This window comes from Suricata suricatta, chromosome 8 (genome assembly GCF_006229205.1).
Source record: "Suricata suricatta isolate VVHF042 chromosome 8, meerkat_22Aug2017_6uvM2_HiC, whole genome shotgun sequence".
Taxonomy (NCBI): domain Eukaryota; kingdom Metazoa; phylum Chordata; class Mammalia; order Carnivora; family Herpestidae; genus Suricata; species Suricata suricatta.
Genome location: NC_043707.1, coordinates 128,159,747 through 128,186,248, shown reverse-complemented (window position 1 = coordinate 128,186,248; position 26,502 = coordinate 128,159,747). Strand labels below are relative to the sequence as shown.

Sequence of the window (26,502 nt, the reverse complement as noted above, 5' to 3'; positions counted from 1 at the left end):
TTAGCCACTCTGACTGGCGTGAGGTGGTATCTCAGCATGGTTTTGATTTGTATTTCCCTGATGATGAGTGCCACTGAGCATCGTTTCATGTGCCTGTTGGCCATCTGGATGTCCTCATTGGAGAAGTGTCTGTTCATGTCTTCTTGAGGGGCAACAGTTTCAAATGCCACAGGTGGAGGCTGGGCGAAGCCGGCCCAAACCAAAAACAGCCTTACGATGGCGAACGGTGAGAAACGACAAGACGGACGCTGGACCAAGCAGCTATTTCAAGCACTTGCTTTGAGATAACTTTCAGGAGAATGGTAATGATTAGGGCCGAAATGCAGGGCATCATATGAAATGGCAGATAACGCCTCCCCTTAGCTTGTTCTTTCAGATTCTGGCACATGCGTAGGCAAATAACTGGCTTCTAGCAGATTTGGGGGGCTGTGCACACAGCGCAGGCAGCGAGGCAGCAGCTAATGACTGACGACGCGGCTTGCACATGTTTACATAGAGCAGTCAACATTCCAACCAGGCTCTCTCAAAACTAGGGCAGATTTTTTTCTTTTTTAACTTCTTCCCGTCTCCCAGGATGCTTTAAACAAACTATGCCTTGAGTAGGATGCACAGATGCCGGTTGTAGATACCTAGATGTTCATTCAGTCATTAAAATCAGTTTCACAATTTTATTACTCAAGTAAAAGTAAAATAATTATCCTGTGTCTTCCTTCTCTATCATAATCTACCAGCAGCATATGACCACAAAAAGATTTCTTTTTTTTTTTTTAAGTTTATTTTCAGAGAGACAGAGACAGTGTGAGCGGGGGAGGGGCAGAGAGCAAGAGGGAGGAAGGGAGAGAATCCCAAACAGGCTCCTTGCTGTCAGCACAGAGCCTGATGTGGAGCCTGAACTCACAAACTGTGAGATCATGACCTGAGCCGAAATCAGGAGTCAGACGCTTAACTGACTGAGCCGCCCAGGCGCCCCAGATTTCATCTTGGTTTTAAATGACAGAACTCTTATATGACTGCACCGACAGGCTTCCCTATTCAAATACACCCCATTTCTGCACAGCTTTTTGCCCCCTCTAATGCAGAAGTAGCCTCCACGTCCCACGTCACAAGAAAGGACTGACATTAGTGCCATTCACCACTTTATTCGGACACCCGAACATACCACTGTCCCCACAAGGCTGGAGGTGGCCTCCTCCTGCACATTTCATTTCCACAGTCAAGAAAAGTTCCATCGTTCCCAGATCCGTGAACAAAGGAAACTTTTAGGACTTCTTCCACTCGTAGCAGAGACGACAGCCCGGCCAATCAGCAAAGTTTCATCCACAAAATGCCAATCTCCCTCCCTGCCCCACGCTCCCCTCTTTTAAAGCTGCAATGGTTACAGCAGATTTCAAATCTACTCACTTCAGGAGAAATACGTGAGGCACTCATTAATTTATATCTAAAAGTAAAAATAAATAATGAGGTTCTTGAACAAGACAGCTTCCTCTAGCTCACAAGAGGACTAGACCAGCCTCGGAGTGAGATGAGAGGTTAGGAGGTACCACAAATGGGTAGGTTCTCTCCTCCCTTGGAATCTCTTGCAGGTTGAGACAACTCAGTAGTATTAAAAAGACCTCAGCTTGGACACATCTTAGGTGAAAAGCACGGACCCAAAAAGCCAGGACACTATTACGCCCTTAACTCTGATGAACTGAATCAAGGACAGGGTGGCCCCCCTGATGAATGACAGCCTCCAAACCAGGGATTCAGTTAAAGGGAATCTTGACACCATGTACAGATTCCTCAATTCTAACTTACTTTGGAGAAAATCGATGAGAAGCTGGATCAGTCTTTAAAGCCTCAACTAAGCCTGGATCTTCTTTCTCGATGTAAAATAGCAAAAGCACCTAAGAGGTTGAGTTACCAGTAAGAGTGCCCTCCTGACCTTGAAGCATGAGGCTAGGAAATGGAAGGATTTCTAGACAGGCTTGGGAAACACAAGAGGCAAACCACCTTCAAGTCAAGCAGGCCTCACAAAGGAGAAAATCTATTGGGGGTCTTAGTGAGAAACAACGTTCATGAATGGGCAAAAAAAGGAAACAGGGCAATGGCCTTCAGACTCTGAGGGCAAGTCCGTCGACACGAGATTCTCGGCTGAGACAACGCGGGAGTGCAGCCTCCGTGTGCCACCGACGCCGCAGCAGATGTGTCCCGAAAGGAGTCTCCACGAGAGTCCCTCTTCTCCCCATGACTCAGCTGACACAGCACCAATGCATGTCCTCCCCCAGCCTGTCACATTGCTGCCGCAGCTTCCTGTCTGACCCTCACGGCCCTCGGCGCTCTGCTCTCCCGCAGTGGGTCCTGGGTCTTTACCGCCAGGCCCGATTCAGGAGTTTCACCTGTGCCAGCCTCTTCGTGATCATGGTGGCAAAAACCAGGCCAAAGAGGACACTGCTGATCAGCACATAGTCATAGTCATCCTTCAGGACATCAAACTGCTTGGATGGGTAGACTCGAGTTTGGTAAATGTCCAAACCATAGGCCACAACCTGGAAGGCAGAGGGAACGAGAAATACATAAGAAAGGTGGCTAGGGGTCCACGAGGACCTCAAACTCTGGTAAGAAAAGACCTGGAATCCTCAGCTGTTTTCTGGGGTGAACCACAAAGCAGCCATCACACACGGTGGCTGTGGGCTCTACTCACCAAACAAGTGGACTCCAGGCCCGAGGGAGCTGTGTAGATCCCTCGCATTCGAGAAACTGTCTGGTTGTAGTTGATGAACCGCTCTGCGTGTATCTGCACGTCTGGGGAGTATGGGATGAGGTTCTCCTCTCTGCAAAACATCAGCCAGGCATTCAAAACTCCTGCAAGGGGATCTCTTGGCTGCCCTCTTTGAGTCCCAGGAGGTTTCCGGGCCACGTATCTAGCCTCCAATCTTCCTTCAAGATCTACTTGCACCACGCAGTTAAAAATTTAGCAACTGAATGCTAGCAAGGGAGAGTAAGATCTGGCTTCCTACCTTGTTCCAAATCTAAGCGAACAACAGAACCACTATGAGAGCAGGAAAGTCAGGGCCACTCTAATCCCCATGTGGAACCATGAGGCCAATGCCTGCTCTGGCTCACAGTGCCTCGGTCCGTGCTCCTGGGAAAACCCCAGGATCATCCCACCTGTCCCCCAGCTCTAGACGCCCCTCTCTCCAAACCACACTCCCCCTTTCCTCGTGTGCAAAGACAGACCTGCTCCCCCTTCGCACAGCTCAGGTCCCCACACCCCTAAGGGAACAGAATTCGGGACGGAGGTGGGGAAATCTGCAGAGATGATGGCCAGCAACACAAAAAGTTACTACTAACAGTGACAAGCTGTTGGCTTCCACACAGCCCAGCCCCCACTGCCTCCCTGAGCTCGTTTCCTAGTGTCCCCCCCACCCCCGCCCCTACTAGCTGCCGCAGCCACCATGGCCTCTTCCCTGCCTCTGGAGGGTATCTCAGGGCACAGGCACTGGCTGTCCCCTGCCTGGGTCAGGCTGGCTTCTGACCTCCTCCAAGGCCTCACGCCACAGTTGCCTTTCCAGAGGGGTTTTCCCAGGCCACCTCTCAAATTCCACCCCCATGCACTGCCTCCCCCTCCCCCACCCCCACCAGCCTTCATAGCTCCGGTCCCTTTGTGACTTTCTCTCCGTAGCATTTACAAGTACCTAACACAGTATTATTTCTCTCGCTTATCTCATTTAACGTCCACGTCACCTCCCCACCAGAACGGCGAACCGCACGGGGGCAGAGGGCTTCGGTGGAGGTGTCCACTGCTGTGGCCCCAGCCCCCCACGCGGCAGAACGGCGCACGGCAGGCCGAGGCCCAGCCGTCTCCGAAAGGCCATCGCTCTCAGGGTCAGGGCCTCCAGCACCACCGCAAGGCCTCACCTGCTTTGTTCTGTCGGGATCTCGGGACGGCGGGGGTCCAGCAAGGCCTTAGGAAGGGAAAGAATTGCTCCGGAAGGCAGCCCAACTACACAGAAACAAGTCAACAGAAGTGAATGTTCACAGTGATCCAATCCCAAGTCGGGGCTGGGCACAGAAATGTCATTATCACAAAAACTTAAAACAGAGTTTCAGACCAAAAAAATGGGTCACCGAAGTGCCCTTAAGTGGCCAAATACAATAATTCAAGAATACACGTGGGTCTGAATGAAGGTTCCCACTTTTGAAGGTACTGGTTTCTTCACAATTCATCCTGAGACATGAGGAAATCAAGTTCTAGAATCAAGAAAGGGGTCTGATGAGAGAGTAGAGCACAGAAGGCCACTTGATCTCTTCAGCCCTCGCCTGTCCCTCCAGCGACGGCTTCACCAACCAAGCAGGCGTCCCTGCCGTTGGCCGAACACCAGCTGCCCATGTCATTGTGGGCCACAGCACAGCTGCCCGTCCCAGGATGGTGGGACCAAATTCAGGAAACCCTCAGACCTGAGAACGAACTAGTGACACAAGCGCCTGTCAGAGCCGAGTCCCCGACGTTTCTGGTGAAATCCAGCAGACTGAGCAGCCTGCTGAGCAGTCACTAAGTCCTGCACTTAGACCCGTACGGACCGGACCCTATCCCCTGTGGCTTTCCACCACATCCACGCAGACCCGACATCAGGGCTGTTTTCTGGGTGAGGTGAAAACGCCTGACAGAAGTGAAGCTGCGTGTCAGAAACGAGCCGTGTCATCCCTTACGGGTGGCACAGCCGGACTAAGGAACTTCCTCTGCTGAGACAAACCCCTCCTCACCAACCTCCCCTACGGTGGTCGACCAGGGTGTGCCAGCATGGCGCCCTTGGGAGGCCCGGCTGCCCTGCAGCCCCTGCCCTGCTCACTCACCGAGCAAGTGGCGGCTGGTGATGCCACGCTCAGTGATGGTGGCTTCCACGGCACTGATGGAGGAGGGGAAGATGTAGGACTGCTGGAGGACCTGGGGCAGCTGGGGACGGTCCAGGGAGCTGAAGGCAGTGGCGTTGTACTGCTCAGTACCCTCGTAGAGCTCCAGCACGGTAAACTCGTTCCGCCGGGCCTTGGTATTCCAGTACTGGTACTGCGGAGGGAAGCGGGGGCAGCTCGGGCCGCTGGCACAGCGGGCAAGGGGAATTTCCACGGGAAGCCAGCTTTCCAACGAGCTACACGTCCAGGGAGGAAAGAGACCACCCAGCACCCCACCTTTCTTCCTCGCTACCAAGTTCACTAACTTTCAGGGTAGTTTTATCCAAAGTGCATCATAAGACAAAGGAGTTTTCAGGACACTCAGAAACCAAAACAGCCACAGCTGGTGTCTGAGCGCTTATGACACGGCAGGCGTCGTCCCAACCTAGAACAGAGGACGCTTTGCTCTCCCTACTTCACAAATAATGCAGCATGTGGGCCTCAAATAACTAGTTCAAGGTTACACGGTCAGGAAAAGGAAGGGCTGGCATCAGCCCCAGGCGGTCGAATCCCTGAGTCTCTCTCAACTGCCATGCAGGGGTTGGGTCCCACAAAAACACAAAGCAGCCACCAGGTGGAACAAGAGGCAGTGAGAGGATTTGAGACAAGGGGAGACCGGCCATGCGCTCTTGGCTGTGTCACGTCCCTGGCAGGGACACCTGTGGATCTGCCACTCCTTACCACCACCCAGTTCTCGGAGTGCACGATGTGGACGGGGCCTTTGGCTTTCCTCTGCACGGACGAGTGGATGATACGCCCAGTGACACCATCAACAAGGAAGATGCCAATGAAGGTGCGCTCGTGGTGTACGTCTGTGCTCTCTGTCACCACGGCCAGCAGGTTGGGGTTCAGGCTCTGGGGAGAGGAGGGAAGAGGTCCCTCAGAACCACAATGGCCAATCACAAGCTCCACTCTGCTGTGAGCCCTGGAGCCTGCCAGCCTGGTGGAGAAACCAGACTTCCTGGTCAGAGGGGCTTCCTGTTGGAGTTCACTTTCTCCGCACTCGATCAGAGTCCCCGGGTGTCGTGTGCCACACGGGTGCCTGGCCGACATCGGCTCCCTGAATCCCGTAAACAGCCCTGCTTGGGCTGTGGCTCTCCACGTTTGGTCAGCAAGGAAGGCTTAAGGTAGTTACACAACCTGCTCACATCACAGACAAAACCAATGGTTAACTCAGGCTACAAGCCAGGTCTGCCCACTCTTGGACCTAAGCCTCCATTCCAGCGATGCGGTTTCTCTCCACCAGTGCACTCCCTACCACTAAACCAACGGCCGAGTCTGTTCTGGTCTTCCCTGGCCTGCTAGTACAACGTGACATGGGGGCTCACCCCTTCTGGAAACACTGGGACACGAGCCCCCTGCTTCTCCTTCACCCCATGGGCCCCTGCTTCTCAGTCTTTTCTGCGGGTTCCTCATCTCCCCAGGCTCCTGGACCTCGTCTATACTAGCTCTCATGGCCACCCCACCCCCAGGAGCCGGCAGTGGCCACGGCTGCAAATCCACGCCAGACCCTCCGGAACTGCAGGCTCTGGCAGGCTGCCATCTGAGCATCTCTTCCTAAGTGTCCCATCCCAAACCTGACACGCCCCAAAGGCAACTCCTGTCCTGCCCCTGCCTAAGCCCTGCTCCCCACAGGCCTCCCCACACATCTGGGTCTTAGACTGGAGACCTCCAAGCCATCCTGGACCCCCCTTCTCTCTGACCAGCACAGCCCCTAGCATCCCACGCATCAGCCATCCCCCTGGCTCTACCTTCAGACACACCTGGAATCTGGTCCCTCCCCACCCCCCACCAGCCCAGGCCAAGTTGCCACCACATCGCCAGGGTTATGACGACAACCTGTGCAGTCTGCCTGCTCTCTCCCTCGGCCCTCTGGTCTCAACACGGCAGGCTGAGCGAGCCCTTCACTTGGTCGTTTATGTCACATCTGTGCTACCAACTGCCTGATGGCACTCCATCTCATGTGACACAAAGGCCGCCTTCCGACCTCAACAGCCTGGACTTTCCTCACTTACCCCATTCCAGCCACACCATCCTTGCCGCTTCTGGAACACTGCAGGCCCACACCGGCCTTTCTGTCTAGAAGGCTCTCCCCCTGCTATCACACTGTCATCTCCTTCCTTCCAAGTTCCACTTGGGTGTCACCATCTCAGTGAGGCCCTCCTACCATTCCGATTTTAAATTGCACCCCCTTTCAATCCCAGTCCCCTCTTCCTTCTCAGCTTTGCATTTTTCAGTAGAACTAATCACCTTCTAATTTGCTGTAAACTTATCTCTTTATTTACACTATTGGCCTCTCTGGAATACAATAACAGCCTCAATTTTGTCTGTTCTGTTCACTAACGTACCCCAGAGTCTAAAAAAGCACCTGGCATCCTGCTAGCACTCAAAAAAAAAAAAAAAAAGGAAAAAAAAAAAAAAGAAAGAAAAGAAAGCACAGCCTCTCCTCTGTGGTATTCCTTCTAAACCTCCAGCCACAGTCTAACCATGAGAAAAACACCAGACAAACCAAAACTGCCTCCAAAACACCTGCCCAGTGATCTTCAAATCTACCAAAATCATGAAAAACAGAGACTGAAAAACGGAACAGAACAGAGGAGGCTAGAGAAACAGGACCCTCGGGGCCCGGGGCAGGGGCCTGCAGCAGAGAGGGCCCCCAGCGGGAAAGCCGAGGAAGCCCCAACGAAGTCTGGAGTGTAGCTGAGAGCCTCACGCCGATGCTGAGTTCAGACGGAGGTACCACAGGCCCCTAGGAGCACCCAGGTGAGGGGTCTATGGGCGAATTCGACGCGCGGCGTTTGCAGCTTCCCTATAAGTCTACAATTAGGCCAAAACAAAGGCTTATAGAAAAAAGACTAAACTAAAAAATGTGTATGATAAATATGAATCTATTCTATTTTTTTCAACACAGAAAAAATGCAAGTACTCTAGTAAATTTCACCTCATAAAGGTAAACCACATAGTGAATATATTTCCCTCTAGTACAAGTTAAACATACTTTAGAATTTGTATTATTTTGGTTGTTCTGCATAAGTCAGACTGACTACAGCCATGTGGAACGCATCTGTCAATAAAGATTTCAGATCAATGGCACGAGTCATGTTCAGGACATGGTTCTGCGGTCCGTGTTATCACCAATCTTCACAACATGTGACATAGGTGCTCTTACTCCAGTATACGCTTGGAAACAGACCTTCGGGGAGCCTACCCAAACTACCCACCATGGAAGTCGGCCTGCAGCAGAGCTAAGTCTGCGTGGACAGCCCAGCGGGCTTGCACGCTGCGGCACGGCCACGCCTGGGGACACAGCCTCCCTGTCCACGTTCCTGGGTCGCGCTACCCTGTTCTACCACATCTCCTCCAGCTCGCCCCTGCTCTGCAGAGCGTGTAACATGACCCCTACTACAAGGCCTGCATTTTCTCCCGGCAGTGTGGCAGCCCACTGGCCACCTCTCTGTCTCCCTCCCTTCCCCACTAACTAGTGTTGGACCACAGAGGTGCAGTTTCTAATGGATCGGCTAAGGCTTAACCCCAGAAAGTTCTGTCAGCACTACCACTAACAACAACAGCTAACCTCTAGTGGGTAGCGGCCATGTGCCAGGCACTATGCTACACATGAGCATTCGCGGGGGTCACACGACCGCCCTAGGAACAGGGCAGATTACACTCGCTTCACAGACAGTAATTAAGGCTCAAAGGAATGAAATGACTCACTCAAAGTCAATTATCTACCAAATCCTGGAGCCAGAATCCAAGCCGTTGCCCTTCTCCCGACACCAAACGGCTGAACCGTACCTTATAGAGCACACTGCGGTCCCCCATCACGCGGCCCTGGGAATGAACGTGTTCGCTGCTGCGCTTCCCCTTCACCTTGACGATGCGCTGCACTTCTGGGGGAATGGTCAGCTCCCAGCTCAGCTCAGTGGTAAGATCCTAGGGAGAGGGCAAGAGAGCCAGCACTTGTAAACTGGAGAGCACACTCAGACCCGCAAGAGCTGTAGCCGGACACATCCCACATCCTACTTGGGGCCTCTGTGCTGCAAGGAGATCAGAGCTCCTAGGAAAACTGCAACAAGGAGATAGTTTGTGCAGGAGTTTTGGAACTCTCAGTCTGATTCAGAAAAATACCAAAGCTAGTAAGAAAAGAGAGGAATATTCCATGGTATCCCACTGTTTATCTGAGTAAGAAGTATCCAGAGAAACGTTACCACTTATTTCTAAAGACTAAGATTCCTGGGGAGTCGTGGGTGGCTCAGTCAGTTGAGCGTCTGACTTGGCTCAGGCCATGATCTTGCCTTTGGTGAGTTGGAGCCCCGCATCAAACTCTGTGCTGACAGCTCAGAGCCTGGAGCCTGCTTCCAATTCTGTGTGTGTGTATGTGTCTCTCTCTCTCCCTCCCTCTCTCTCTCAAAATTAAGTAACACTTAAAAATTTTTTTTAATTTTTAATATGTATTTTTATTTTTGAAAGAGAGAGAGAAAACATGAGTGGGGGAGGAGCAGGAGAGAGGGAGACACAGGATCTGAAGCAGGTTCCAGGCTTTGTCAGCACAGAGCTCAACATAGGGTTTGAACTCACAAACTGTGAGATCATGACCTGAGCCGAAGTCAGACACTTAAGCGACTGAGCCACGCAGGTGCCCCCCCAAAAAAATTTTTTAAAGATTCCTGTATCTGAGGCCAGCAGTAAATTACTAAGTAGGAAGGGAACTTGAAACATTACAGGAAATATGCTTTATAGTCAAGAAAACCAATATACAAAAATTTATAGTTAAACACATTTCTTTAACTATTTGAGAGAGAGAATGATCGAGGGAGGGCAAGAGAGAGAGAGGGAGGGAGAATCCCAAGCAGGCTCCATGTTGTCAGTGCAGAGCCAGACATGGGGCTTGAGCCCACAAACCGTGAGATCATGACCTGAGCCAAAATGAAGTCAGACACTTAACCAACAGAGTCACCCAGACGCCCCTAAATACGTTATTATACATCCATACTGTATAAATGTGGAGCCTTGGGGGGCAGGGGAGAGAGACCAGAAAGGGACACGAGAGCCCCCCGAGGGCCCAGTGCCATGTGGCCTCCCGACCTGAGTGCCGTCTACACAACCGTGTTCCTCTTGTGAAGGAGCGAGCCCTAACCTCATGATTCTGCATTTTCTCGATACCATACGTTGACAACATATGGATTTAACAAAATAATGGGGTAGAAAACACACTAAATAAAAGGAGCAAATGTCACAAACTCCACTTCAGTAAGACACCCTGAATCTGAACCCCACGCACGCTGCAGTCCACACCACCATGGCTGCGGTACTTGTAAGCACCCAGGAAGGACAGGGGAGGACGCACGGCCGACCACTGACGCCCTCCACCTGCAGAACGCATCGGAACTGGGGCGGGAGAGCTCTGCTCACGCTCCTGCCGTGTGCTGCTTCTGTATCGATTTAATGGTTACAATGTGCATCACTTACGCTGGGCCATGTGCTTCTTCTGTATCGATTTAATGGTTATAAAGCATGTCACTTAAGTCTTTCTGAAATAAAATATTTTTTATTAAGAGCAAACTGGGCTTCATCGCCACCAGCTCGTGTGAAGCCCTTCGAATGCACTAAAACCTCCCCAGGGAGGAAGGTCGCCAGGACGCTCACCTGGAGGTCAAAGACCCAAGACTGCAGTTGGCTCATTTCCCACGTAAGCTTGGTGTCTTGTGTCCTCCCTCGCTAGTTTCCTCCCATGTCCTCAGGACTTCACCGATCAACTCCGAGTTTGCTCCCCTCTACCACAAAGAACCATCTCTTTTTATCAGCTTGAAGGGACAATCTTTTCCCCCACAAGGGTAAAGAAGATGTCTTCCAGGGAGACCATTTCCCACGCTGCTTCTGTAAAGGTCAGCTGCTACAAAATTCAGGAAAGGACTCTTCTTTTTTGGGTTTTTTTTAAACATCTTTAAGACAATAGCAGTTAAAATTTAGATGGCATTTACCATGTGCAAGACATTACGTCATGTGATGTACACATAATTAACTCCCTGACTCCTCACACCAACCTTGTGGGGGTAATCCTATAATCATCTTATTTTACAGATGAGAAAACAGAGGGCCGGAGAAGTCACAGGCCCAAGGGTACAACGTCAGCAAGTGCTAGAGCTTGTCTTCACACTCAGACAGCCGACCCAAGCGCCTCAGCTCGATGCTGTGCTGCCTCTCAAAAGGCCCCGAGGGACAGGATGGAGGGCCTCTGGTGAGTACACAAATCCCTCCTGTCCACAGCCCTGCTAACGAGGCCAAGGTCAGCCCCTTGTGAACCTCAGAGCTGGACCCCTGAGCCAGTGTCTATCACTGTTTGCTAGTGCTGTGCTCAAGTATGTCAGCATTAGGACAAATCCATCTCATGTCCAAAAATAAAATTCAAAGCACACATTCCATCAAAAGTAGATCAATAACATCATCTTTATACAGAAAGTTCGGCTCATTATTCAACCCGAGTTCCCACCTCCCACCTGCTCAAGAAAGTAGGACAACATCCCTTCTCTCTGCTACCGGAAAAACACGTGGAATAAGAATCCCACAGGAGCAAGAACGCCTGGGGGGCTCAGTTGGGTTAAACATCCAACTTCGGCTCAGGTCACAATCTCTTGGTACCTGAGTTCAAGCCCCAGAGCCTGCTTGGGATTCTTGCTCTCTGCTCCTCCCTCCACCCCTCCCTCTCTCTCTCTCTCTCTCTCTCTCTCTCTCAAAATAAACTTAAAAATTAAACAAAAACAAAAAAAACTTCCTGAGGGCAGACCCCATCTATGGGGCACCGCTCTTTCCACAGCGCCTAGACCCTTGCCTGTCACGCAGTAGCTGCTCAGTGTGAAAAAGACAAGGCAGACATCAGAATCATGCGGATGTACGTCTACAACAGAACACATGGTATAATCCACTTCTTGGCGAAGCGCCCAAGGAACACCTGGCCTCCTCCACCCAGGCCCCCAGCCAGGAGGCGCCTTTCCTACCTTTCGAAGGCGGTATCCACACAGCCGTCCCTGCTCTGCATCCACCAAATAGAAGAAGATGGAAGGGGCGAGCTCGTGGAGCTGTCGCAAGACATTCCGAGTGGCTGGGAACGCCGTGACCTTGAAAACCCCAGACAGCCCAAGGAAGGAGTTAAAAGAGAAGGACTCTGCACGGTCTCTCATGACTCATTACTGTTCACCATCAGCAAGAGCCTTAAGAATAAAATAGCAAATCTTAACGGAGTTCAAGTCCCCTGACCCCAAATAGGGCTTAAGTCTACTCTGGCTAAAAGCCTGGGTTTTGTGAGCGGCAGGAAGTGCCATCGGGTGGCCCAGAGACGGCCCGCAAGCCCACACACGTGCTGGCTGCTCTGGCAGCTGACCAGGCCCCAGACACCCGACCCTGCCAGGTGCTCTCGGCCGCTCGGAAGTCTCTTACCTTGTACTCGTCATCGATCAACAGCAGCACCTTGGCATAGTCTTGATCCATGATGGGGAGAAGCAAAGACTGCAAGATGGGGCGCTTCAGCACCGGGGGGGCCACCTGACTCCACTTCCCGAAAATGGGATTGAAGACATAGAGCGAGCTCATTCCTGTCTCCTGAAATGGACACGCAACCGGTCAGACTCCACCCGCAGGAAGGGAGGCGGACACTAAGGGTACATCTGGAGAGCTGGGACTCAGCTCAGCCAGGACGGGCTCCCCAGCGCCCTTCGGTGGATTCCCTCTTGGTGCAAAACAAAGTCCTGCCTGAGCGAGAACGGTCCTCGAGGCTAGTGTGTCAGAAGGGAAACCAAGTAAGCTGCCTCTGGCTCTGAAGCTAACCAAGCACTGGACATGCTGAGGAACAAACAAAACGGTCAGGCACCAATTCAGCCACGTCTACTCAACTGCCTTTCTAAGGACGCTAGAGCGAGTCCACAAAACTCCCGCTAATTCTGGGAGGCAGAGATACACGGCTTTGTGTCCTGCTCTCCCTTGTCTTACGAGAAAACAGCAGCCTGTGCCTGGGGACGAGGAGGGCTGGCTCGGTCCGGGTCTGGTGACGTCACACCCCCTCCAGAGTCAGCCCCCCATCGGTCTGGTCCAGGATGCTTCCAGCCCTCAGGCCGACGGCCAGGAGAGCTCTAACCCCGGCACAGCCGTCCCTAGCTCTCCCAGAACTCCAAAGGCCCAGGAGAAATTCAGCTTACAAAACACCAAAAAGCCACACCTACTTTGGCTCAGACCCAAGGAGGACAGCCTCACCTTGTCCTTCACCAGAAGGGTGCACTGCGGGGGGTGGGGGAAATGGGCAGTCGTTCTCTGGACCATCAGTTTGAAGGAGGAGTCTGGCTTGACGTTGGGGAGATACTGTTTCCACAGGATGGTGCCAGAGCTGCTCTCGATGCCAAAAAGCTGCAAGATAAACACACCACTGGCTGGCTACTAGAAAGACAAATCGAAGAACTGATTCTATCCTTGGAAATGAGAACCAGCGCTACCCCTACCAAAGGCTTTTTGCTTCCCACTTACTGACGCTCAGAAGGTCTGGAACCAGGCTTCACACGCCCTCACCTTGCCTGAGGCTGTCACCATCACCATCATCTTCTGGAGGTTAAATTCGTCTCTGGCTAGGGTGTCAATGTTGATCTCGTTCTTAATCTGACTTCGGGGCTTCCGAGCATCGTAAAACATCTTCCAGAGGTGGGAAGTCCACGCCTGCAGCAGGATGAGCTGGGACGAGAGGCGTTTCAGGAACATTCCCAGCAAGCCGTCTGGGGTCAAGGAAAAGGTAACACAACTGAAGCTCACTCCTCATCGGACTAGGCGTTTCGAGCAAGAGGCTTTTCCTAGTGAGGGGTCTCCTGTGGAGCACTCAGTCATCCGCTCCCTGTGGAGCACTCAGTCATCCGCAAGCTGGGCTGGGAGTCCCACGGGCAGTCCTTTGTGTGAAGCTGCCCACCTCACGCTCAGGCACAGCCATGCAGGGACTTCCAAAACCTACTTTCCTGGCTCACGGAACTCCACCTGCTGGAATCTCGGGAGAGGGGACCAGCCGGTCAGGGATCAGCTGTGCAGGCGGTAGCCATGCTGGGCATGTCTCTGGCACAACCCGCATCCAGAAGGGCCAGAGGAAAGCTTCTGGGTGCCGCAACAAAGCCACAAGAGGGGAGGGCAGGGGGTGCAGGATGCAGAGGCAGGTGCGCTGTGCCTCCGTTACCCACTGCTTCAGTCCCACCCTGGTAGCTATTTAACCTATTCCCTACAACCAACTGACGACCGAGCCCCAGGGCCATCATGCACTGCACCTCACCCTGTGACTGGGGACGCCACCCTCGAGTCTCCTCCGGAGGGTCAACGTGGCCGCCAGAGCCGGCCAGCACGAATAAAGAGCATGCTCTCTGGCATCTGGCAGCCTGAAATAAAATCCCGGCTCTACTACTTACTAGCTGGGTGACCTGCACATAACCTCTGACCTCTGGTTCCTCATCTGTAAAACTGCCTGTAGTCTGCGGGGCTATCGGGAAGACAAGACCACAAGACACACACACACAGGACTTCACGCCACGCAGGGTCCATGGCGCGCGCTGGGGAGTAGCGCCCTCGCGTATCCTACTTTGCAGCAACCTCTGCTCAAGGAAGCGGGGGGGCCAGCAGGACACGTCACAGCCCCAGCGGTCCATGCACACACGGCAGGCAGTTTGTCGATGCCAGCCAGCACAGACAAAGAATTACCCAAAAGCTAGCCAGGCGAGCAGGCAACGAGCAAGAGGGTAGCAGGAAGCAGAATTTACCTTGAATTGCTGGATCCGGGCAGCAGAAATAAATAGTAAAGTCAAATTAATCCTCAGCTCAAGAAAACCCGCAATGCCTACCGGGGTGCCCGGCCCGGAGGAGGCCGAGGAACCAGGCGCTGCGGAGCGAGGTGAAGGGATGGGAGAGGCGGGAGGCAGGACTGACCCGAGTGGAGTGAGCCCGGTCCAGCCGTGGCTTGGGGCTGGCCGGCATCAGAGGGCACCGCCGGTCACCACGACAACCGCACCGACCCAGCCACACCTCCCCAGGAAGAGGTGGCTGGGGTTTGGGGGCGACGCTGACACAGGTCCTCAGGACCTCTCCGCAGGAGGTTGCACAAGACACTCTCCTCTCGGAGGAAAGAACGGATACCTACATTCCCTGGCCACAAATGCCCCGGAAACCAGTCACAGAGCTAAGTCCACACAGAATGGCAAAACGGCTGTGCCCAGGAGGCCGGGGAGGCCGTGAGCCAGCATCTCTTGTGGTCCAACTACCAAGCCCGTCCCCAGGGCGCCCCGCCAGCCACCCAGCCACCCTGCTGGCCCGGCCTCGGTGCGCACCTGCCTTCTTGCCGAATTCGCCTTCCAGCTCAGCCTGAGCGCCCGTCAGGGGCAGGTCCACCATCTCCAGGCACACCACCTCGGCCAGCGACTCCTCCCGGCCCCACAGCACCGCCTTCCCTGCTGCAGAAACCCCAGGTCACAGAAGCCAGGCCCGCCTCCCCCATCGCCTGAAGGCGCTGGGATTCCAGCAGCTCCGGTGTGAGGCGAGGCGGGGCTCAGCAGTTCAAGTCAGGGAAGTCCTGTAGCCCACCCGAGAACACTAAGGGATTAGTCAAAAGCAGGCAACACACGGCTCTACAAAACATCCAGGCTAGACTCCACTGGGATCATTCCCAGAAGCCAGTCCACAGCCCCCCAAATAGAGCCTGCCAGAAGGCTGGGCGGGCCCGAAGGAAAAAGAAGAGGGCTGGAGGAGGCCTGCTCACCCAGTTGCTGCAGGAACAGCACCAGGTGGTCCTCCGTCTGCACCAGGGCCCGGTAGCCCACGGAGTCGTCCTTCTTCAAGAACACCTGGATGGAGAGCTGGGGGCGGAGTTGGAAGCACTCACTCGGCGAGCGTCCACACGCCTCTGAGCTCCAGACCCCTAAGCTCAAGGCATCAGGAGCCACGAGGGGCCCAGGTCACGGTGCTAATCCCTGTCCACCCAGCACAGCTGCCACTCAGACCCCAGCGAGAGAACGTCAACACATCGGAGCCAACGCAGGGGCACCCGGCTGCAGCTCGGGGCTCTGCGAGGGGGAGCCTGCGGGCTTCTCGGGCACCGCGTCAGTCCTCATGCTCCCGTCCCCCACAAAGTGAGCAGAAGGCCCAGATCAGAGGTCCCGTTTGGACGAGAGAGGCTGAAGAACACCCTAAACGTGAACAGTGGCAACGCAGGGTGACACCGGAAGCACAGGCTGGGGCACTGGTGACCCCTTACCAGCTCCGTGCCTCTGGGTAGCGTCCTGAACCTCACCAGGATCAGTTTCACTGGTAAAATGAGCATAGTAATCACCACCTCACAAGGCTGGTGAGAGGCCTCAGTCAGTCAATTGGCGCATTGGTGAAAAGCCCAGCACAGCCCAACTCGGCATAAGTGACACCAGCCTCTGCAGTGATTCATGGGGACTTACGACAGGTCAGCTACTCAGAGGGACTAGAACTCGGGTCCAGAGAGCCCTAATCCAGGGCCCAAGGCTGTGAGCTGGCCCTGGGGAAAGGGAGGCCCACGGCGAGACGCCCACAGGGCAGAGCCCACGGACGAAGGCCCTGACTCACCCGTTCTGGCCGAGTGCCATTCTGTTCCAGGCTGAAGGTGATGGTGGTGTCCAGGAGCCGCCGGCCTGTCTCCACCAGGTAGAGATTAATGGTGTAGGTCTGGTTGAAGCAAGCCAAGGAGTCCTGCGGGTACGGACAGCAGGGGTCAACTAGAGAGCTCCCCCAGAGCGGAGTCCCACAGAGGAAGTCCAAGAACTAGGGTGAACCACCCTGGAGGAAGACCAGGCCGGAAGAAGAAATACACACCAAGAAAAACAAAAGGAAAAAAGAAAGCTAGACTCTCAGGCAGAAGTAAGGTACCGAGTAAATCAACAGAACTAGGGCCGCTGTGCCCGTTCCGGGAGGAGGTCAGTAGAGCACAGCACGCCTCCCAAACAGAGATAAGGTCGCAGGCAAGGAAACCATGGAGCTCTTCAGAAGATCTTAGGGGACGGAAGACGGAGCAGAAAGGGTGCCACCCGGGGTCCCTCACTCTGCCCCGACGCAAGCGCACAGACTGCCACTTGGCAATACCAGCCAGGGGCTCAGAAGAGACCAGGAAATTGAGCGCCAGAGGAAAAAGTGCTCAAGACCAGATTCTAGGGACTCTCCTTCCGAGTGCCCAACTAAGAAGGATCCAGAGAAACCAGGTTTCATTTACTGAACGGGGTGAACCCCACCAGGAGGCCCGCTCCAAGCTTTGGGTGCTCCCACCTTCCCCGGAGGGCACCCCTGTCACTAGGTCTGGCACCAATGCCACACTGTACCTGGGGACCAGACTTCTCCGAAAAGCTCCCCAGTGACCCATCTTCAGAACTGCTAGGTTTCTGCTGGGGAAGAGAGAAGGACAGAAGGAGAACGTGGAGCCACAGGGTCACTCCCAGGCACCAAAATGAAGCTCTCACACCTGTGTCGTCTAGCTCCTGGGAGAAGACAAACCTCATTCCTGACTCTTGCTCACAGCAGCCCCCAAGGAAAAGTGAGGCCGTACTATAGGGTTCATTCCCGGGACCGAGGGGGAACGCAGAAAGCTCCGTAGAGCAAGTGAGAACTTATTTCTCAACAGCTTCCTGCCCCCCTGTGTTCCAACCGCCCCAACTTTTGGCTCTCAGGGCTCCTGGCAGACATGAGAAGATGCTGCTCTCACTACTCACCACGTCACTGCGACAGGTCATGACCGCAGCCACCGTCTTCTCCCCAGTGGTGGCAAAGCTCACTAGGGCAGCCTGGGAACAAAGCAAAGTGCCACTTCCTAAATGGGGCCTGTGCCAGCCAGCAGCCTCACAGAGGAGCACCTCTACAGCGAGGTCCCTTGGCCTTGAAGCTGAAAGTGCTCCTGACTTTGGAGCATGGCAGCCAGGCCACGTGAGAACAGACGAAGGCCCAGGTGCGTCCATAGCCACAAACCAGCCTTTCCCCTACCTCGAACACAGGCACAGGCCAGTCGTTACTCTGCTGTTACTAGTATCTACACGGAAGCTCGAATTAACACCCCCACCCTGCTATGGATTCAGAGAAGCCTCCAGTTTTACTCTAAAGAGACTTCGTAACTCTCAGGAAAAAAGTGCTCCATTTTTGCCCTAAAGCTAAGCCCTCTCAAACCACACAGGGGCCGTCTGGACCCGGAGAAAACAGCTACAGATTCAGAGGCAGGGTGTTCCAGCTTCGTGTCTTGCCTCGAGTCTCCTGCTTCCTACGCTGTCTGCGGTTACCTGCGGGAAGTTCTTGAGCAGACTCAGGACCCCGTGACGATAGTGCAGCAGAGCATAGTGGCTCGGGGACAACTGCAGGAAGAACTGGGCCCGAGAAGGATCCACTGGGTTGGGCTGCGTAGGCAGGACCCGGGGCTGGAACCCACTCGAAAATTCCAAGTCAACAGACTGAAGGGCAAGAAGAAAGAGGATTAGGGCTCAACGTGGGCAAGTCACTGATCCATTGATCCATCCCAGGCCAGCTTCCCCTGCCCCACTTCGCCAGTGGAAGTAACTAGGCCATGGCATTGGCTCCGGAAGCTCCCCTTCAGCTTCCCCAAAGAGAAGAGTGGCCCATGTCCCCTTACACCAGGTCAGCAGAGGCCTGACCTCTTGCCAACAACTGCCAAGGCTCAAGAAGGAAGCAGCGTCACTGGGAGAAGGACTTTCCTAAGCGGCAAAGCCGAGGCCTCGGGCCAGGGGGCTGCAGCGCTACCTCTCACCTGCAGCGGGATCTGTCTCAACTCCCACTCTGTCTCCAGGGCCAAGGTCTGGAGGGACCGGGAGCTCGGATCAGGGCACACCAGGACAGCCTCGTCCACCACACCGCAGGCGCCAGTGAGACTCTGAAGCCAGGGGGTTGAAACCCTAACCTACGGGAAAGAGAGCAGTGAGAGGGTTGTGAGAACTTGTACATCCCCCAACCCGCCACCTGCCAGCTCAGCAGCAAGGTCACCACCAATCCCACCACCAATCCCACGGGGGGCTAAGCTCAAATGCTCTTCCTGGCTGGCCCCAAAGGACTTCTTCCCATCCCTCCCAACCTCTGGAGAATCCTGGAGAAAACCAGGATTTTCTTTCTGGTCACTGGAAAAACATACCTAGTCATTTTTGAGACCTGATACTTCAGGTAAGCATTTCTCTACTACACGTGTCATATGTGGTTTCCTATCACTATCTTACGGTATTGTCTTCCAGGAAACTCGCAGGCGACAAGAAAACCTACGTAATTTTCAGCCGCCCCGGGAGAGCACCGCGTGCAAGTGTGAGAGCTTTAAACAAACACTTGATGAGAAGAAAAAAGCCCCCGAGTGACCAGAATCGGGGACCACGAATGGCTTCTTCCCAGCCATGTTCCCCGGTCCCCGATGCAAAGAAGGGCTCTATCTATTCCCCTCCACAATCCACAAGGCTCCTCAAGCAGAGGCCTGGCCATACCTGCTGAACAATCTCTCCATCTTCCACGTTAAACTTGACAATGTTCACGTGGCTGAAGGGAACAACTCCGAGGGCCCACACCACCCCAGAACCATAGGAATACATCATCTGGTAATGGATGCTGTCACTAAGAGAGGGAAGAAACAAAGCAAGGGCCACAGCTTCAGCTGTGGGACAGGCCCCTTCTCGGGGGTCCTCTCAAATCAGTCAGGTCCTTAGCCAGAGGTTACACACTAGCAGTCCCCAAGTAGGTTTTGTTTGGCTCACAGTTATGTTTGGTTTGTTTCTAAAGAGTCATCAATGTTTAGGACTGAGACTTTACAGGGGCGCCTGGGTGGCTCGGTTGGTTAAGCAACCGACTTTGACTCAAGTCATGATCTCGCCATTCCAAGTTCGAGCCCCGCATCAGGTTCTGTGCTGATAGCTCAGAACCTGAAGCCTACTTCAGATTCTGTGGCTCCCTCTCTCTCTGCCTCTCCCCTGTTCATGCTCTGTCTCTCTCAAAAAATGAATAAACGTTTAAAAAAAAAAAAGAACAACAACAACACAACTGAGACTTCACAAGTAAAAATCAGATTTCTAGCTCTTCTTAAAAAGTAGGAGTGGCACTCCTGGGCTTCCCTATAGCATGCCCATCTGCTGCGTAAGGCTGCCCCCCAGAGGCCAACCAGGCACACTGCAGCGGCCAGCAAGCCCCACTGGGCCCGCTTTGCACCGGGATGCCATGCACTTGGCCACATAGGAACTTGGTTTTACACTCTGAAAACGGCCACAGGTCTCAGCCAATCTTTTCCTTTCCTCCCTCCCTCCAGCTTTCCATGAGAACCTCTGGAAACCACTTCAAACCTCACTCAGCTCCTACCCTAGGCTCTTCTTCAGTTGCTCTGATTCATAACATGAATGAAAGGCTGAGTCCAAATGAAGACGCGCTTCGGTGGCTCACTCGGTCAGGCGACTGACTCCTGATTTCAGATCAGGTCAAGATCTCACAGCTCATGGGTTCAAGCCCCATGTCGGGCTCTGTATTGACAACATGGAGCCTGCTTGCGATTCTCAGTCTCTCTCTCTCTCTCTCTCTCTCTCTCTCTCTCTCTCTGCCCCTCCCCTGCTCACACTCTCTCTCAAAAATAAATAATTAAATGTTAAAAAAGAAAGAAAGAGGAGAGGCTCAGTCTGACTTGAATTAGAAGTCAAAAAGCCCAGAGTGTTACGACCAGGAGCAAGTGAGCCACTCCCCTTGCCAGACAGTCTCTAGTGCCCCATTGGAGAATCTTCTCCTCACTGCACAGGAAATGCCAGAGGTAGCCCAGCCTTTGAGCGCAGGCCTAGATCTACGGAGCCCAACACCGTACACATGACACCAACCTAAGGTGAGCCCAAGTCAGAACGAACGCTTCAGCCCTCAGGGAGACAGGGGCTTGTGGAGAGCAGGGCGAGGCACTCGTCACCTGGCGGGAGGGCGGCCTCACCTTTCTGGGAGATGTTCCACCCACTTTAGGTGCCCACTGGAGAGATGATGCAGGGCAAGAGTGGTCTTCTTCAGGACCGCAATGTACCTCACTGATGCCTGCAGGCCTACCAGCCCGAGCGCCTGGAAACTGAGCACAGGTACGGGGGTGAGCACGGCCAGGCAGCTCCGGGGCCTCAGACTGGAGGAGCCCATCAGCTTGGTGCGTGAGAAGACAGGCCTTGGAGTCAAACCCTTCAGAACCCGCTGCTGGCTCTGCCCGTGCTCGGCTGGCTGGAGAGGCTGCACTTCCAACCAGCTTTTTCGGCTCCCCTGAAACCCCATGAACCTCCTAAGGGTCGCGCCCCCCCCAACCCCTCCAGGACTGCAGAGCAAGCAGGCGATCCCTCCACCACGGCAGCCTTCACACCGTACAGCCACTACAGGCTACGTGCCTGCCTCCCCCGGCTGACGGCGTGTTTCTTGGTGGTCTCAGTTCCCACAGCCTGGGGGCTTCTCAAATACACTACATCCCAAGAGGGATACACTACTGCAAACGACCCTGTGATGTAAACCCCGGCAAAGACGTAAGAGTAGCCCAAACTGCTGTCTCAACGTAACATTAAAACACTGCAAGGTGCACGTGACATTCCTACACCTAGGACATTACAGACGTCTCAAGTCATGGTAAGATGAGGAACAGCATTCAAGGGCAAGGATACGCACTGCACCCAGCACAGGGCTCTGCGCCTACAGGGGCTCGCTAAACACGTGACCCCACGTTCCATGACCTCAACTCATCGACACACTGCGTGTTTGATGTTCAAGTGGTCCGTGCGGGAAAAAGCCAAAAGGCCCAGAACTGCCGTCCATGCAGACCTGTGCTCCAGCAAAGCCTCAAGCCAAGCCTAGATGAAATACAGCTTCTTTGCCTCTACCTGCCGCTGTCCAAGGTAATCTCCCAGTTCAGGCCCCCAATGTTGGTCTCCCAGGAACGCATGATCCGGCCTCCACTGGACACGGTGATTGCATCTGGAAGAGACAAGACCACGGTGAAGTCATCTCCCCAGCTGGCGCTCTGCAGCTGTGAGCAATGTCCGCACCTCTGATGTGCGCATGCAAACAAAAGTTGTTTGCAATACCCGTCCTTTCCTTCTGAGAACACCCCTGCTCCTTTCTCGGCTGACCCTGCCCAAAGCAAGGAACCAAAGAATGGGGAGAGGGAGCCAATGCCACGAGAGAGACAAAGCAGGGCTCAGCTTACCCTGTCCGTAGAGCAGCATGGCGTCCACAGCCCCTTCTGCCGTGCCCCTGTCAACATGGCGCCACACTGAGACACAAGAGAGTCAGACGTTACTACAAACTGGAGAGAGGCATCCAAGACGACAGGCAGGAGAGAACGGAAGAGGTCTTTGTGTAGCGGTATCTCATTTTATTTCAAAGGAGAGGATTACAGCTAACTAGCAATGATCTCCTCCCTCTCACGGGGTAACGAGGGGAGGGAGGGCTGAGAGGAGCTACTCCTGTCCAATCTGAGGTCTCTTCACTTCCCATCCCCCCACCACCCGAAATATATGAATGACAAAACAAAATCTCTATGATCTGCCAGAAAAGTACTGATTGTAAATTATATTTCCATAATTTTAGTGTCTGAAAACATCCATGAAAGCAGCATAAGGAATCTACGGGGCGGGGGGGGGCGGGGGAGCATCCAAATCTTTACTGCCGAATAGAATGGTTTTTTGGAAACAATGTCTTAAGAACTTGCAGGATTCAGGCTGAGGGGATAAACTAGAAAGGCCAGTTATAGGAAAACAAGAAATATTCAAAGATAACCCAATCAAAAAAAAAGTATCAGGACCCAGTAAGAGATGCATCTTTTGCCAACCTGTCCCTAACTTGGGGAGCACCCGGGAAGACTACCCCAGCCACAGGCCGCTCTGGATTCACTACGGTCAGCCCAGGCCAGCCCAAGCTAACCGGCCTCCACAGGTCACTCACAGATCTCCCCGGTCCGGGAATTTAATGCTGCAATCACATTCTTCTCTGTGGCCACAACCAACTTCTTGGATCCAGGGGTAAACTCCAAGGAGGCGAACTTGAGCTTCCCCACATACTGCTGTCTCCTGTAGAAGAGAACACAGGGCAATGCAAGAGGCCAAAATCATCACTGCAGGAAATGTTTTGTGAAAAGACAACTGCTCCGATATGTGAGGTTGTTACCATCTTATGTATCTGTTAATGAAATCCGACCAAAAGCATGATTTCTATGCAACGTGGTCAGGAGCAAAGGGAACAAGAAGAGAGAATACACCCTAACAGTAAGGAGTACAGGTCTTCCTTCTAAATGCAAGAACATATTTATCTCAAGTGACACATGTGACCTAAACCCACAGGAAAAACATTAGTCTTCTCAGTATTTATTAATAGTGGGACTAGGCACCCCTATCACCCATGAGGAAAGAGACATAAAGCCTGTTGTCCACAAGCATTCAATCCTGCTTGCCCTTCAATTTCCACTGAGCTCTGGAGAAAAAAAATATCATGCAGATTTTCCAACCAAACACCATAGACAGGGTCAGGCTTCTGTTCTCTACAGTCTTTTCGAGCCCACTCCACGTTTGGGATTCATTTGACTCGTTACTCATACTTCCCCTGGAACCAATCCCAAAACTCTCAACACCCTTCCCTCAGCCTAAAGGAATATAGTTAACTTCACATGGCTCACTACCAAGTACACAGGAGGCGCCCACACATTGCTGTTAAGGAAGAAATACTCTCATTTCTGGCAAACTAAACACACATGGCATTTACGCTAAATTTCTCTTGAGCTTTTTAAAGAAACTAAGCAGATAGTAGAGAGGCAGACCTATTATGACCTTTGTCAGTTTCTACTTGTATTTTCACATGTTTAATTCTTGATGTATCTATTATTTTTTTCACTTTTTTTTTAACATTTATTTATTTTTGAGAGACACAGAGAGACAGAGCGTGAACAGGGGAGGGGCAGAGAGAGAAAGTGACACAGAATCTGAAGCAGGTCCCAGGCTCTGAGCTAGCTGCCAGCATAGAGCCCGATGCGGGGCTCAAACCGACAAATCATGAGATCATGACCAAAGCTGAAGTCGGACGCTCAACCGACTGAGGCATCCAGGCGCCCCTTGATGTATCTATTAAACATTCTACGAAGCACACAGGATAAACGTTACTACCTTGATTTTACAAGTAATAAATTGACTACTCTCATTTTACAGATAAGTAAACTAATTTCCATTAAGGTCAACTAGTCACTGTCAGAACTAGAACACAAAACTAAGACCTTCTGACTCTAATTCCCAAACTCTCTTTTAAAATAGTGCTATCTTTTGGGGCACTGGGGTGGCTCAGTTGGTTAAGCATCTGATTCTTGGTTTCAGCTCAGATCATGATCTCTTGGTCTGTGGGTTTGAGCCCTGCATTGGGCGCTGCACTGACAGCACAGAATAGGCTTCCGATTCTCTCTCTCTCTGCTCCTTCCCGGACTGCTCACTCTGCGCTAGCTCTCAGTCTCTCTCTCTCAAAATAAATAAATAAACTTAAAAAATACATATTGCTATCTTTAATCTGGACCATAAAAGTAATGCCTGCTCATTGTAGAAAATATAAAAAATATGTAAAAGCATCTTTAAAATTTTTAAATACCTAAAATACCACCAATATAAACTTTTTAGTATTTTAAGGTATTTCCTTCTGTTTATTCTTCTATTTGTAAGTTGCACATACCTAGTATTTTGCTAAGTTGGAACCATACCGTAACCATATATATGTGAATACACCATATACATTTAAAATGCACATATTACACTGTGAGCATTTGCACACATATTAAAAATGTGACTTGAGGGGCACCTGGGTGGCTCAGTCGGTTAAGCGTCCAACTTCAGCTCAGGTCATGATCTCAGGGTTGGTGGGTTACAGCCCCGCATCGGGCTCTGTGCTGACAGCTAGCTCAGAGCCTGGAGCCTGTCTTCAGATTCTGTGTCTCCGTCTCTCTCTGACCCTCCCCTGTTCACACTGTCTCTCTCTCTCTCTCAAAAATAAATAAAACATTAAAAAAATTTTTTTAATGTGACTTGAGGGGTACCTGGGTAGCTCAGTCAATTAAGCCTCTGCCTTCGGCTCGGGTCATGATCTCACGGTTTACAAGTTCAACCCTCCAGAGGGCTCTGTATTGACAGCTCAGAGCCTGGAGCCTGTCTTTGGATTGTGTTTCCCTCCCTTGCACTCTCTCTCTCTCTGCCCCTCCCCACTCATACTCTGTCTCTCTCTCTCTCTCTCTCTCTCTCCCAAAAATAAATTTTAAAAAACGTTTAAAAAAATTTTAATGTGACTTGAGTTGCATTTGTCACACTGTCTTATATCACATACAGATATATCTGTCCCCCCAGACTGAGCTCCTTCCTATCTCTGTATCCACAGCACCTAGAACTCTGTTGGCCCATTACCAGTATTCAACAAATACAGGAATCAATGTGTCTGATACAGAAAGAGGAAGTATCTGAGCTGGACTCTGAGGAATAAACTGTTCCCTGTAAATAGTGATAACAATAACGGGTAACATTTACTAATTGCATTCAATGAGCCAGGCATCGTGCTCATTTGAAGGAATGATCTCTTTTATCCTTACAACTACTGCAGGTAGCAATGGCCTACTAGTAAACCCATTTTACAGATAAATCTTGGTACAGGGTTTCCCAAAGTCGCTTTCCTAAAATCGCACAACCCTCATATAGTTTCATATACTTATGGTTACTTATACAGTCTGATATAGAAGTAAACCAACTCCAGGAAGGGGGCGGGAATGAGTGAGTGAGTGAATGAATGAGTAAATTCACCCCCCCCCCCCGCTGATGTGACACTTGCCGGGTAATATTCTGAGCCCAGGGCCATACTGGGCTGGGAGAGAGAAGAAGTTGCGCTCGGTTTAGGACCCAAGCCTCTGTTCACACACTCAAGAGACGCCAATTCGCGGAAGAACTAGAGCTCACTGAGGAGCTGTCGACTCCCGACACCCAGCAGATCAGAAACCTGACAGTCACAGAAACGGAGCCTGACGTGGGAGGAAGGAACAGTGACCTCTGAACACAACCCCAAGCAAGCCTGAAAGTCAGGGCCGGCTTCACGGGTTTCGACCTGTCACAGGGACCGGCTTTAGAAGCGCCCCCTAACGCTTGGTTTAGTGCTCTGCTCTGGCCATCTCAAAACTCCTCATTTTTCAACGCGGGGTCCCACATTTTCATTTTGCACTGAGCCCCGCAAGTTAGGCAGCCGATCCTGCTGCCTGTTACGGTCCTCCCTTCACCAGGCACAAGGCTGGTACTGAGAAGACAGCCGGCCACACATTTCCCGAACAGGCCCCACACGCACGCACCAATCAAACTTGCCCACTTGGTCTTCGTAGACCGCGGCCGAAAGGACGAGCAGGGCGGCCCAGTGCCAGAACCGGAAAGCCGCCGCCGCCGCAGCCGTCGCCGCCATGATAGGAACCCGAGCCCACCCGCCGCCGGCCCGGCGTGCACCGGGCCGCAGGCTCCGCCTCCGCGGACCATAGAGTTGGGACCACACTGTCCCCCCTCGCTGGGGCCCTTGGGATTTGGA

General features: G+C 52.7%; 1 protein-coding gene and 1 long non-coding RNA gene across 8 annotated transcripts in view; one reads left to right on the top strand and one right to left on the bottom strand.

The window, feature by feature from the left end:
* The window catches only part of LOC115300130, a 28,226-nt gene extending 7,782 nt beyond the window's left edge, over positions 1–20,444 (top strand). The window contains exons 2-4 of one of the 2 annotated variants that reach the window (XR_003912511.1): positions 11,014–11,170; positions 19,179–19,245; positions 20,231–20,444. This is a non-coding gene — a long non-coding RNA (uncharacterized LOC115300130). Of the gene's footprint in view, positions 1–11,013; positions 11,171–19,178; positions 19,812–20,230 lie in introns of those variants that run through there. The other variant, XR_003912510.1, reaches the window with a different exon arrangement.
* EMC1 (ER membrane protein complex subunit 1) lies at positions 1,120–26,476 on the bottom strand. 6 transcript variants are annotated; one of them, XM_029949747.1, is made up of 24 exons: positions 26,276–26,476; positions 22,867–22,991; positions 22,130–22,195; positions 21,804–21,897; positions 20,888–21,016; positions 19,419–19,545; positions 18,704–18,853; positions 18,222–18,389; positions 17,664–17,735; positions 17,277–17,339; positions 16,531–16,653; positions 15,698–15,794; positions 15,270–15,389; positions 14,706–14,714; positions 13,486–13,685; positions 13,177–13,326; positions 12,367–12,528; positions 11,928–12,047; positions 8,728–8,865; positions 5,614–5,787; positions 4,837–5,047; positions 3,901–3,985; positions 2,684–2,813; positions 1,120–2,528 (listed from the first exon to the last, which is right to left on the bottom strand). In XM_029949747.1, exons 1-24 carry the CDS (start codon positions 26,380–26,382, stop codon positions 2,349–2,351), a joined length of 3,000 nt encoding a protein of 999 aa, XP_029805607.1. In that variant the 5' UTR covers positions 26,383–26,476; the 3' UTR covers positions 1,120–2,348. The 6 variants fall into 6 exon arrangements, with proteins under 6 accessions (XP_029805607.1, XP_029805606.1, XP_029805610.1 ...); XM_029949746.1 differs by having other exon boundaries at positions 15,270–15,392; positions 26,276–26,474; XM_029949750.1 differs by lacking the exon at positions 14,706–14,714 and having other exon boundaries at positions 26,276–26,475.
* Between the last annotated feature and the right edge of the window lie 26 nt (positions 26,477–26,502).

Coding starts and splice junctions, on each gene's coding strand:
- EMC1 (XM_029949746.1), bottom strand. CDS start 26,382: ATGGCGGCGACGGCTGCGGCGGCGGCGGCTTTCCGGTTCTGGCACTGG. Junction 15,795..16,530: donor ATGGCACTCGGCCAGAACGG/GTGAGTCAGGGC, acceptor CTCCGCCCCCAG/CTCTCCATCCAGGTGTTCTT. Junction 5,788..8,727: donor ACCGCAGTGTGCTCTATAAG/GTACGGTTCAGC, acceptor TCCTCTCCCCAG/AGCCTGAACCCCAACCTGCT.